The sequence below is a fragment of the Rhinoraja longicauda genome, chromosome 32 (genome assembly GCF_053455715.1).
Source record: "Rhinoraja longicauda isolate Sanriku21f chromosome 32, sRhiLon1.1, whole genome shotgun sequence".
NCBI lineage: Eukaryota > Metazoa > Chordata > Chondrichthyes > Rajiformes > Arhynchobatidae > Rhinoraja > Rhinoraja longicauda.
Genome location: NC_135984.1, coordinates 11,597,713 through 11,611,800, shown reverse-complemented (window position 1 = coordinate 11,611,800; position 14,088 = coordinate 11,597,713). Strand labels below are relative to the sequence as shown.

Here is a 14,088-nt window from a genome sequence, read left to right as displayed (position 1 = left end):
GTCTTTTGCCCAGAGTAGGGAAATGGACAACCAGAGGACATGGGTTTAAGGTGAGGGTGGAAAGATTTAATGGGAATCTGAGGGGTGACTTTTATTTTATACAAAGGGTGGTGGGAGTATGGAACAAGTTGCCAGATGAGATCATTGAGGCAGGTCCTATCACGATATTTAAGAAACATTTAGACAGGTACATGAACAAGGTAGGTTTATGACTCTATAGCTGGGCAGAGTTAGTCCTTACTTGAGGTAGTATTTTATGGGACTGTTGTTACCAAGTTGTGTATTGTACTTTGCCCACTTGTTGGAGTGCCTCAGTAGAAAACCTGCAAATACTCGTGGGTACAGGACACAGTTCCTTGTAATTGCCCGGTTTGCTGTTCTTGCACAGCACAATGCCCATATGTTTGACCCCCTTCTGCTGTGCAGACTCCAACAGCTTCCACTTCTGACTTTGTTGAACTTCGACTCCATTTCTGCACAACGTCAAGAAATGACTGCAGTCACGTGCCAGAAACAGCAGCAGCTCGGATAAGTTAATTACAGCATCACTCAAGTCTCGGGCATTGCAGGAATTCCTGCTGGACTGAGGATTTATTTAGCAGGTGACACACTGGCAGGAGAGTGAAAGAACAAAAGTTTAAGGCAGCCTTCAATTTTACAGCTTGTTGCACTAAAATGTTCAACTTTAAAGTGCAGCATTTATTTGTTCTTGAAGCAACTTAGTGGGCATTGAGAACAGCTGGGCCCCATAAACATCCATGTAATGACTGCTCAGCTAATTGCTGTTTTTGATGGGGTTATGCGAGAGGGATGTAAGCCAGATATCAGGGGAAATCGAACTCTTTCCAGAATGTCGACAGGAGCTTTACATCCATCGGAGCAGACAGTATGAAAGGTCTCTCAAGGTCAGAAGACTAAAGATTGGAATAAATCACAGGAACAGCAAGAAAATGAAAGCAATAAAGCAAGCCAGAAAGATGATTTAGTGCGCACCAGATTTTTGATCAATCTTACATTTATTCATTTTCACTTGTAAATGAGATTACAGCACCTACCATAACCCAGCGTGAGGATTTCAGTGCGGCTGATGCAACAAAAAAACATCAAAAGAAAACCACAGATCCTGGAAATCTGATAAAAACAAAAATATGCTGGAAACATTCAGCAGATCAGACCGCATCTGTGGAAAGAAAAACAGAGTTATCCGTTCTAATCTGAGGCATTCAATAGACAATAGACAATAGGTGCAGGAGTAGGCCATTCAGCCCTTCGAGCCAGCACCGCCATTCAATGCGATCATGGCTGATCACTCTCAATCAGTACCCCGTTCCTGCCTTCTCCCCATACCCCCTCACTCCGCTATCCTCAAGAGCTCTATCCAGCTCTCTCTTGAAAGCATCCAACGAACTGGCCTCCACTGCCTTCTGAGGCAGAGAATTCCACACCTTCAGGTTACAGATCCCTCCTTGTATGTAAAGCTGTTAAACAGTAACAAAACCACTCTATTGCTCCAAGCACAATGCTTGCAATCCGGAAGAATAAGGTGGTTATTGAAGACCTATTGTCCTGAAGAGAGATTAAGCATACTAGGAGGTAATATTAGTGCAATGTATAATATTATTATTTGCCGTGGTAGGAAATATGCCATAATGATGCATTCCTCAGGGATGGTGAGTTTCGCACTGTCAAACCAAGAGGTCAGACCTCAGAACAGACAAGAAGAAATTTGTTCACCCAGAGGAGAGCATTTAAATTCTTTAACTTAAAAGGATGATTCAAACTCATTCTGGCATTACTCCAGACAATATAATGGATGTTGAGGACATCAAGAAACATAGAAAATAGGTGCAGGAGGAGGCCATTCGGAGCCAGCACCGCCATTCATTGTGATCATGGCTGATCATCCACAATCAGTAACCCGTGCCTGCCTTCTCCCCATGTCCCTTGATTCCACTAGCTCCTGGAGCTCTATCTAACTCTCTCTTAAATCCATCCACTAATTTGGCCTCCACAGCCCTCTGTGGCAGAAAATTCCACAAATTCACAACTCTCTGGGTGAAAAAGTTCCTTCTCATCTCAGTTTTAAATTGGCTCCCCTTTATTCTAAGACTGAGAAATAAGGATCTAGTGTAGGAGAGAAGCGCTGATTATTGACTGGTAGAGCAGGCACGAGGTGCCAAATGGCCTATTCTTGCTTTTGTTTTGAAGGTTACAGATCAGACTCACTGATCCCATTACCTGCCCTGTCACATACGGGTCTTTTCCTTACCGAGGGCAAGGTGAGTTGCCTCTGCAGCTGAAGTGTTCAGCAAGACAGCCTCAGAGGGCAGATTGTGGCTAAAACACTTTTGGACTTTTACAGGCCCTTCGGCCCACCGAGTCCGCGCCGACCAGCGATCCCTGCACACTAACACTAAACAGCGCACACTAGGGACGATTTACAATTTTACCAAGCCAATTAGCCTACAAACATGTACCTCTTTGGAGTGTGGGAGGAAACCAAAGCTCCCGGAGTAAACCCATGCAGGTCACGGGGAGAATGTACATAATCCATACAGACAGTACCTGTAGTCAGGATCGAACCAGGGTCTCTGGCACTAAGGCAGCAACTCTACCGCTGCGCCACTCATAAAACTAGTTTATTCTGCAACTCAGCAGAACGCTCAACTGGACCTCTATCACTTTCTTCCCATTGTTCTGGAAAAAAGACTGCCCTTCCCCAACAGGTCCTCCTCACCACTGCAGGGTGAAGATCAGCCTGTGGCTGCCATGTTGTGTGGTTGCAAAGCATTGCACCAGCCCATGGTCCTGCTCCTCAATACAACACACTGGGCATCTCAACCTGGTTTCCAGTGCAGGCATTAAACTACCTCAACTCAAAAATACCTCAAAAAGGAATGGACTCGGCCAAAGTAGGAGAAGTTGAAGTAACTTGTGATGGGTGCTGGTTGTTGAATCATTGGCAGCCTGAGTCTGCCTTGTAATAGGAACCCGAGGGGCAACTTTTTCCACTCAGAGGCATTTAAAAGATACTTAGTTGTGTAAAGTGATCGGAAAGGTATAGACTCACTGATCCCATTGCCTGCCCTGTCGCATACGGGTCTTTTCCTTACCGAGGGCAAGGTGAGTTGCCTCTGCAGCTGAAGTGTTGTGGAGTTTCCGTTCAGCAAGACAGCCTCAGAGGGCAGATTGTGACTAAAACACTTTTGGACTTTTACAGTTCTGCCAAAAGCCACTGGCAGAGACTGTTGAACTGTATCTTCAAGTACCTGATAGTCTGCAAAATCTTCAAAATAGGGAATTGCAGGCATTAAAGTAAAGGAATTCAAGTGCCTTTCTGCAGTAGGTCAAAAGTAGACCTTCTCTACTTTAGTGCATTCTTCGCCCTCCCCTTTCCACAAGGCACTCAGTAGGGAATGACGGGGAAACAGGAGTACAGATGCACTGCGATCTGAGCCCCTGGTCGACATTTAACTGAGCGTACAGAAATCAAAAACAAATTGAACAGGGACGGCCTCAGGGACAACTAGCTGCCTGGACGTTTATCCAACAGCAATAATTGCATCATGGTCACATCTGTAAACTGTATTATTGTCACTCTTGTGTAATGGTGCATGCTTCCAAACTTTAATCCCTGGAAGTGAAGCCTATATCATTTGCATCTTTAACTCGCACATTAGATGATAGTTGGTAAATTCAAATAAAAAATAATCTATTAAACTAAAGAACTAGCAGAGGGAGAGAACAATATCTACTATTTCCCTGGAATCAGAAAGGGAGATGTTTGGACACAAAGTACTGGAGTAACTCAGTGAGCCAGGCAGTATCCTTGAGGAACATGGATAGGTGAGACCTAAGATAGACAACATCCATGTTCTCCAGGGATGCTGTCTGAAAACCGCTGAGTTTCTCAAAGACATTGTGTCTTATTTGTAAATCAATATCTGTATTTCCTTGTTTCACAAAGGTTTGAAGCCTGTTCTATACTCACGTTATAACTACATAAAAGTGGTACAAATCTTAGAATTGTACAACATGCGGGTCATTTCAGCCCACCTTGTCCATGGAGACCATGAGGCCAATCCACACAAATCCCATTTACCTGCATTAGGCCCACATTCCCCTACACCTTCCCTATCCAAGTCACTCTTAAATGGTGTAATTGTATCAGCATCTACCAGCTACTCTGGATGCTTGTTATGAATGTATGGCAGAGTAGACCTGATGGGCTGATGACTTATGAACCTGATCCACTGGATCTTCCTCCCCCAAACTGGTTCCATCTGCGTATCATCCCTTCCATATCTTGTTCCATATATCACCTTCCAATCTCCGTCACCATCCGCTCCCCTCTCCCCTCAGCTGCCTCATCAACCCCTCCTCACCCGGTTCCACCTACTCCTTCTCCCTCACCTCTTATGTTGGTTAAATCTCCACCGCACTCAGTTCCGATGGTCAAAATGGCGACCTTCGCTCTGCCTCCGCAGGTGGTGTTTGACTGCCAAGATCCTCCAGCAGTTTGTTTTTTCCATGTAATATGTCTTCACTTCCTTACAGTGCTCTGTAGATACTCAAGAAAGTCGAAGATTAAATTTTACATTACTTCACATACTCTGCTAATTAATGAGCAAAGCATTTACAAAGCATTCACAAAGCATTTCTGGGTTTAAAATAGCTGATTATATAGCATGACTCATCCAGATAATGGCAGACCATTTATGCTTTTATGACAAGGTTAGGAAGCGGGCAAGAGTGAACTTTACTCAAAGTACATAAATCATCAGCCTCAGTCGGGTGAGATGCCTGGATGTGGGATCTAAGGAATGACGGGAGCAGGGGAAGGAGGACAAAGAGAAATGGTCAACACCAACTAATCCCAAAGAGTGAACTGTTAGGCAATTATGAGCTGGCTTGAAGGGCTATTAATCATCTCTGGTCTTAGAATTACCCAGGGTTTTCCATACCTAGTTTCTCCTGCATCAGGAAAGGGGATGACCAGAAGGACACAACGTGCTGGAGCAATCCAACACCTATTGTCCTTTTGTGTATTATAAGAAAATAACTGCAGATGCTGGTACAAATCGAAGGTTTTTATTCACAAAATGCTGGAGTAACTCAGCAGGTCAGGCAGCATCTCGGGAGAGAAGGAATGGGTGACGTTTCGGGTCGAGACCCTTCTTCCTTTTGTGTATTAATCAGCATCTGCAGTTTATTGTTTCTACATTGGGATAGTCAGGCTTAGCAATAGGACGCCCTTGGAAAAATAGCGAAGCAGCATGTATAGAAACAATGGTTATTTGGCCAATGTTTCTTTTAATAGAAGATAGTGCTGGGATGTGCATATTTGAGTTTAGTTTATTGTCACGTACAGTATACTGAGGTACAGTGAAAAGCTTTTGCTGCTTGCTACAAAGTCAACATGCTGCATTATAATAGCTTTGTTGGGTTCAGTCTCACTGCAGTGACTCATAGTCACACAGCAGGGAACAGCCCCTTTGCCTTCTGAAACCATTACACACTCGTTTACATTGACCTCATCTTGTTCTCCTCCCTCCCACCTACACTCTGGGGGCAATGTGGTTTGTATCTGATTCCAAGGGCCTGTCTCTCATTGAATAACTTCCATTGACTCCATCGACACTTCACACTGACTCGGCAAAGCCACTGGCATAATCAAGGACTCGGTCACTCCCTCTCTCCCCTCCCCTATCGGGCAAGAGGTAAAGAAGTTTGAAAGCACATACCTCCAGATTCAGGAACAGTTTCTTCCCAGCTGTTATCAGGCAACTGAACCATCCTATCACCAACTAGGGAGCGGTCCTTACTTCCCATCTACCTCATTGGAGATCTTCAAACTATCTTTAATCAGATTTTACCAGAATTTATCTTGCATTAAATGCATTACCATTTATCCTGGATAGCTTGATTGTAATCATTTACAATGTTTTCACTGACTGGATAGCATGCAAAAAAAAGCTTTCCAATGTACCTATATGTGCAATTATAATAATAAACTAAGCTAAACTATGGCTGTCTTGAATGAATCAACTGGTGTTCAGTCATTTACCTTGTTGAAATTCCTCAAGTCCAATCCTGGTATAGGATCAGAGATCCCAATGATTGGAAGGCCAAGGAAGCAAGTTCCTTTCCATAACAGTTATTTATGCTTTTGTTTTAATATTTTAATTATACTTTCCATTTAATTATAACATTTCAATGTTATTTTTTTGCTGCTAAAGGGCAACAACACTAAATGGCAGTGATATTTAAAGAATAATAAAATGCACATCAGCGTTGACTGGTGGTAAAAGCTGAATGCAGGCTTTTGCCAGCTGTGAGAGTAAAGCAGGTCGCAGAAGACATGGACACCAGTGTAGTTTAGTCTTGAGATACAGCGCGGAAACAGATCCTTCGGCCTGCCGACCAGTGACCCCCGTGCACTTACACTGTCCTAACAGAGTAGGGACAACCAAGCCAATTAACCTACAAGCCTGCACGTCTTTGGAGTATGGGAGGAAACCGGAGCACCCGGAGAAAACTCACACAAGTCACAGGGAGAATGTACGATCTCCGTACAGACAGCACCCGTAGTCAGGATCGAACCCAGGTCTCTGACGCTGTAAGGCAGCAGCTCTACCACTGCGCCAGTGGTAGAGTGATTAAATAGACATGTAATCCAGTGGTCAGAGTTTATATTGCGAGTACAGATGCTTATGAATGTCATGGGACTGCAGAGTACAGAGCTGGGGAGGATGGAACCTATGCAGAAATGTGACAAGCAGCGCTACATAAAATGGTAGAATAACCAACAAAGGTTTACACAGGACAAACCTCCAGCACAGAGACTAACCCTTCTCCTCACCTCTGCTTCCAGTGCACGATGAGTTCCGTTCAGCCACGGTGGAGGGGCCCTTCTTCAGTACAAACATGGCGGACTGCGGCTACAACATCCCGCAGACAGACGAGTCCACGCTGATGACGATAGCGTACGTGATGGCGGCCATCTGCGCCCTCTTCATGCTGCCCTTGTGCCTGATGGTCTTTCAGTGGCGCTGTTTCCGTTGCCTGCGCCGCGAGCACGATGACTTTGCAGACGACATATCGCTGCTGAAGTGACGGTGGAAGAACACTTTCAAGATGGAAGAAAACTTTTCTTTCTCCATTTCTTTTTCAAATACGTAGCGGTTCGCAGTGCTGAGCTGGAAGGGCGGGTGTATAAAACAATGAAGCTGAAAACTGCGCGGCTGGTCTGAAGCTTACGGTAGCGTAAACAAGGTACCTTCCCAGCTGTACATCACACTTTCAATTAGTCAGATCATTAGATCCCGTGACCAAATACCCACGGGTCAACATTGACGTTTGAGAGTCAGGCAACTCAACAGGTACGCCAACTCTTCTGCACTTGCAACATCGAGTTTAAATGACAAAATTCACCGAGATATCTCCCAAAAAACCCCCTGTAAATATAAGCCACAGAAATATTTTGTATCTGTTTAATTCCTCATCTTGGATCACAACCAATCCTATGATCTACTGGACTAAATGGAAAGTACATGAGCAATAGAGATGATTGTTAAATTACCATTGATCTCCGGCATGTGTAGCCTTAGTGTGGCCACTTTTTTCCTACAAAGAGTGCAATATGGTTTTATACTACCTGCACTTTTACATTAACGTAAGGATAGCATCAACATTTTAACTGTGGAAATGTGATGTATACATTTGTGTGTAAATATTGATAAATGTACATTACAGTATTGCATATTTAATTTGCATTTTACTTAGCGTCATCATTTTCTGGACAGAGATGGACCATTGTACACTTACAATGATCATTGAGGGCCTCTTACTTTCTCACGAATACCACAACCCTGTGCTGCAGTACATATTAGTGAACGCTGGCCATCCTTAGTATGTGGTCTGGAAAAATAACTATTCAGGCCAAACCCAGATAATAAATGTCAACAGGTAATCTGATCCTGGATTTCATACAGCTGAGCCTGACAGTGTTAGCTCGCGAGTTTATATTTGAAGCCTTGTTATTAAAATGCTCTCGGATTACCAAAGAGACTACTTGTGGATAACAGTTGGCCTCTCAGTTTTGGAACAGCCATGCTGAAAGTTGAGAGTTGGTGTGAGCACTTTAGGGCGGCACGGTGGCACAGCGGTAAAGTTGCTGCCTTACAGCGCCAGAGACCCAGGCTCTATCCTACCTATGAGTGCTGTCTGCACAGAGTTTTTTCTGCATTCTCTCCGTGACCAGGGCCTGTTTCCGCGCTGTATGTCTAAAGTGCCTCCCTCCATATTTACACAAGGGCACACTTTCTCCCACAGTGAGCACAACATAGCAAGCATGGCAGATTTTACCCCACCCTGCACTCCATTTAGTTATTCCAAAATGAAATCAGGCAAAACAAGACCGCAGCACTCAGGCCTCAGGGCCTGCACAGTATTTTCATCGTGAATCATTGAAGGAGGCTCCACTTTCAGCTCAGCTGTTCCAAATATGAGAGGTCAACTGTTACCCAGGAATAACTTCTTGTGGTCTCTCCTGTAATCCGAGACCAATTTAATAGCAATGTTTCAAATAGAAACCAGCAAGCTAACATTGAAGTATTTGCTACCAACATCAGCCTTGCATCCATAGATACCATATTTTACCAGCTATCTATTATCTTTGTTGAGGAAGACTTCACCTATAGATGGATCAACACTCATCACACTCATCCTATGTACTTCATTAGGCGTACACACTGGGGAACACCACAAGACCAACTTGCACACAGCAAATCCCCGCACTCAATATGATTACGATCAGCTAATCTGTATCATTTTGTTAATCTAGATTGGAGGATTAACAATGGGCTCATTTCCCTCACTAAATTTCAAAATAATGCCATGGGATCTGTTCAAAATAACAAGGTCTCGATTTAACAGCAACTCCAGAATCCAACAGTCAAGATTATTGCGCTCGTCTCTGGAGTAGAATGTAAACATGGACACTACACGCTCTGAAACGAGCGCCCTGATAAACTGGGAAAGAATTGAAATTGGTATACAAAAAACATAGAAAAATAGCCAGCACCGCTATTCAATATGATCATGGCTGATCATCTAAAATCAGTAGCCCGTTCCTGCTTTTTCCCCATTGATTCCTTTAGCCCCAAGAGCTAAATCTAACTCTCTCTTGAATGCATCCAGTGAATTGGCATCCACTGCCTTCTGTGGCAGAGATTTTCACAGATTCACAACTCTCTGGGTGAAATTTTTTTTCCTCGTCTCAGTCCTAAATGGCCTACCCCTTTTTCTTAAACTGTGACCCCTGGTTCTGGATTCCCACAACATTGGAAACAATTTTCCTGCATCTAGCCTGTCCAATCCTTTAAGAATTATATGTTTCTATAAGATCTCCTCTCATCCTTCTAAATTCTGGTGAATACGAGCCCAGTCGACCCATTTTTTCCATTAACACATTAGACTGATTCAGCAGCAATCAATTGGTAACTTGCTACAGTTTTAACCACATATCAAACTGGTAACAGTAAAAGTTGACAACATCATTTCATCCATTTCTTTCTTTTAAATGCAATGCAATTGAAGGATCAAAGCAAAGATAACACCACCATCTGTTCACCGGTCCAGCTAATTTGATCCCTGAAGATGCTCACCTCATTTTCAGTATCTGAATTTTCTGGCATTAGCATTCATGAAGATTTTTTTGTGCAATTGTACTCATAACATGTTCAATAGAAACAGCCACACATTAATGAAGCACACAAGTCAAGGATAATTGGAAAAAAAACAGATAACTTTCAACGCTTTCATGATTGGAGGCCCCAGTACAGCAAATCTCAGAAGGTTTGGAGTTAGAAGATATTACTTAATTCATGGTAGCAACCTTGTACTGCCTTCTCAGAATATCACCCACAGAGTGATTGCTACCCAAGACAAGCTCCAGGCAACGTTACCAAATGTGACATGGCACAGGAGGCATGCAAAATGTATTAGGCTGTGATTAGCAATAGAAAGCGAGGAAAAATGTGAGAAGGATTTACAGAGAAGGCAGGACAGTAAGAGTGAAGAGGAAACGAGAAAGGCAGGACAATAACAGGGTGAAGAGTCCCAACCCGAAACATCACCTGTCCATCACTTCTCCACAGATGCTGCCTGACCGACTGAGTTAATCCAGCACTTCAGGTTACAAGAAGTGTCTGGCACAGACACACCAAGAGGGCAGAGCCAATCTAACCCATCAACTGACAGAGAGTGACAGAGAGCTAGATGGGGGGGGGGGGGGGGGGGGGGGAGCACGATGGTAGGAAAGGGAGCACAAGGCAAATATACAAGTGGTGACAAAGTGATATGACAGGAGAGTGGAAAAGAATAAAATCAACGAGCACTGAAGAATGTTTGGCTAAATACAGGAATGTTAATGCCTGGACATTGGCAAAAGCAAGGCAATATTAATTATCAGGGATGTCAAGGAAATTTCTGTATTTAATCAAAGAAATATGATCTTATATTTACGAAAAAAAACAAATAACGGGACAGGATTCTGTTTAGTGTAGAGATACAGCGCAAAAACAGGCCTTTCGACCCACCGAGTCCGTGCCGACCAGCGATCCCCTTACACTAACACTATCCTGCACACACTAGGGACAATTTACAAATTTTACCAAGCCAATGAGTAACAAACCTGCACGTCTTTGGAGTGTGCGAGTAAACCAGAGAAATCCCACGCAGGTCAAATTTATATTCTAAAGGAAAATAAACCTTCTGCAGCTGATGTATGTGACTCGTGACCTGGCCAGCCTGCAGAGACAAAACCAGCATTTCCACAAATAACTGCCCATATGCGGAAACTCTCCAACAAATGGTAAACAGAACCATAATTATGCCAAAGATAGACACAACATGCTGGAGTAACTCAGTGGGTCAGGCAGCATATCTGGAGAAAAGGAATAGGTGGCGTTTCGGGTGGGAACCCTTCCTCAGACTCACGGTCTGAGGTCTGGAGTCTAGAGAAAGGTTCCGGCTGGAAGCACCAGCTATTCCTTTCCTCCAGAGATGCTGCCTGACCCGATGTGTTACTCCAGCATGTTGTGTTTATTTTTGGTTTAAACTAACATCTGCAGTTCCTTCCTACACATCTTCCATCTGTGAGTTGTCTTGGTAGTCAGAGGACACAGCTTCAAGATCACTTGGAGTCATAGCATCATAATACATCAAATTAGACCCTTCAGCCTACACTGTAAGATTCAAAACCCATCAGGTGCCCACTCTAAATTGTGTTTATCTCCAGTAATAACCAGCATCTGCAATTCCTTCCTACACGTAATTATGCCAATGCTTCTTAAACACAGTTAGCAGTGAAATGGATAGCCCAGGTGAAACATAGCTTCAATTTATCAGCTAAGCATTCCCTAAATATGACCCAGGTCCGAGTTTATACTAGATCAGATTCTTTGAAAAAATTGGAACAACTTCATTCCTCCACCTGCTAAATAATTCTGTTTAATCATAAGAATTTATATTTGTCAAAACATAAGAGTCTCTGAGAGGTTATTTTCACCTCTGAGGGGTTGTAAACTTCAGTTTAAATTCTAATGTGCTTAATTAAGAAATTGCAGTTTAAACACTTTAAAATAAATTAAGCCTGCAAACAGGTTCTGAACATGGATTCCTACTCATTTGGATTTTGCTCCCTTTCCATCAAGCTTTTCCCTCCAGATTCCCTTTGATTTACAAGGAAACTGTACAATAAAAAGAGGCCCTAATTAAAATCGGTCTCAGCTTGACTTCAGCTCAAATGCAACGTTAATCAGTACCAAATGAACACAGTACACATCCAAAGCAGTCAATGTCAGGGAATACAGACTTTGGTGCACCTCTTCCATGCATCGTGCAGAGATCTAACCTATCTCCTCTCTACCTTCCCCAAACCCAGCCACTGTGTGGCCAATGTAGGTGAAATGGTTCGGGTAAAATACAACAGTTCTTTTTCACAGGTAGACACAAAATGCTGGAGTAACTCAGTGGGTCAGGCAGCATCTTGGGAGAGAAGGAATGGGTGACGTTTTGGGTCGAGACCCTTCTTCTGAAACGTCACCCATTCTTTCTCCCCCGAGATGCTGTCTGACCCGCTGAGTTACTCCAGCATTTTGTGTCTACCTTCGATTTTAACCAGCATCTGCATTTTTTTTTTGATATATAGTTCTTTTTCACATGTACATCAAGACTAATAAAAGCATCCACCTGTGGTTAAACATTTTATCCTCAGGAACTCACTGCCACTCTCTAAACTGTATCTTGCCAAATTCCAGACCTTCCACATTTAAGGTCAAAGGGAATGGGAGTAGAATTAGGCCATTTGGCCCATCAAGTCTACACCGCCATTCAATCATGGCTGATTTATCTCTCCCTCCTAACCCCATTCTCCTGCCTTCTCCCCACAACTTCTGGCACCTGTACTAATCAAGAATCTGTCTACCTCTGCCTTAAAATTTGAATTAACATTGTAGTTTAATTGTAATGTTAATATTTTAGGGAACTTCTTTGTGCAAGATACATCTTTTGGATGCACTGGGACACATCCTCAGTGATGTGACCTGGGGTCATCGGGTGTTTCGGGTCTCACAACATCAGACACCCTCGCCCAGGCGACCCAGCCGGGGTTGATCAGGCCCCGACTTGCGTCCCAGCAGCAACTGCCCACGGATCAGCCCTCTTAATCCAAAGCCATCTGGTGACTTTCTCTGCGGCTTCGCTTGCGGATTGAATGGCCCTCTTCTTTGCCAGCCCCGTAATGCCCAATTGGTTGAGGACTTTAAGTACTTGTATCAAGCGAGACATGGATGTTATTGCATTTTGCTAAATACTCTTTGAAATTCATGAACTTGACATTCCACTTGAATGGTAATGTGTGTCAATGCCACAATGTGCTCAGGACAATCCGAATACAATTTAGGACAGAGTCGTACAGCATGGAAACAGGCCCATCAGCTTAACTTGCCCATGCCGACTAACATGTCCCATTTACACTAGTGCCACCTGCCTGCGTTAGGCCCATATCCCTCTAAACCTATCCTATCCATGTACATGTCCAAATGTTTTTTAAATATTGTGATGGTACCCGTCTCAACTCCTCCTCCGGCATGAAAGAAAACAAAATTATCAACCTCACCTCAATTTCTTCACAATATTTGTGGTGTTTGGGAAAAATGAAACAGGAGAAGGTAATCTAGGCAGAAACTAGAATAGTGGTTCCCAACCTTGTTGTTGGGACCCAATCAGAGATGACATAGATGGTTCATGACCCTACTTGTTATGTGTTGCCTACTTCACAAAAAAATGTCAGTGTTCAGATGGGGGTCATAGTAACAAAATGATTGTAAACCTATACAAACGTATCTTTGTAAAATCAAAGCCAAATGTAAACCTCCTCCATCCATTGTCCAATTATAGTCACCAGATAGTGGACTATATCGAGGGTGCTTAGTGAAGCAACCTTACCTATTTGCAGTTAAAGTGTACCAATTCTAAACCAGCCAGACATTGGATAGAATAACCCCTCATTGCTTAGTCATGATCCAAAGCCAATTTGCAAATGAACTTTAGAAAATGTTATTAACTGCAATTCAATTTACAAGGCTTTAATTTTTTAACTCTGAGAAGTCGTGCTGTTATGACGCAGGCTACAGTGAGCCTCTGTGCCAAGTACACATCAGTTAGGCCGAGCAGGCTGAATCCAGCTCCACATTCAAGCTTTCCAATGACAGCACTTTAATCAAGAGAGGAAGTGCCCAATCCAATTTAACAGCTGCATCACCCAATTGTAGATTCATAATTTGGGAAATAAGCATTCTTTCATATCTCCATTTGGAAGGGGATATTGATCAGAAAATAACAGATTCCCTTACATCTTCAGGCTCAACTTGTAACTCTTTCTCCACTATGTTATACTCAATGTGTAGTAGAGACGCAAGCCGTGTACCTGTTTGCATGGTCCTTGTAGCAGACTGGACTGACAGCATAAACCTCATTGTACCCGAGATGCATTCTGGCGTCAACATGATATACGTCTTCAAT

The 14,088-nt window shown here is 43.3% G+C and overlaps 1 protein-coding gene across 1 annotated transcript in view; it reads left to right on the top strand.

The window, feature by feature from the left end:
- Positions 1-7,773, top strand: part of bace1 (beta-secretase 1) — a 131,189-nt gene extending 123,416 nt beyond the window's left edge. The window contains exon 9 of the mRNA XM_078426675.1: positions 6,875-7,773. Within this exon, the coding sequence (XP_078282801.1) occupies positions 6,875-7,116 (242 nt within the window). The 3' untranslated portion in view covers positions 7,117-7,773. The remainder of the gene's footprint in view (positions 1-6,874) is intronic.
- Positions 7,774-14,088: the final 6,315 nt, after the last annotated feature.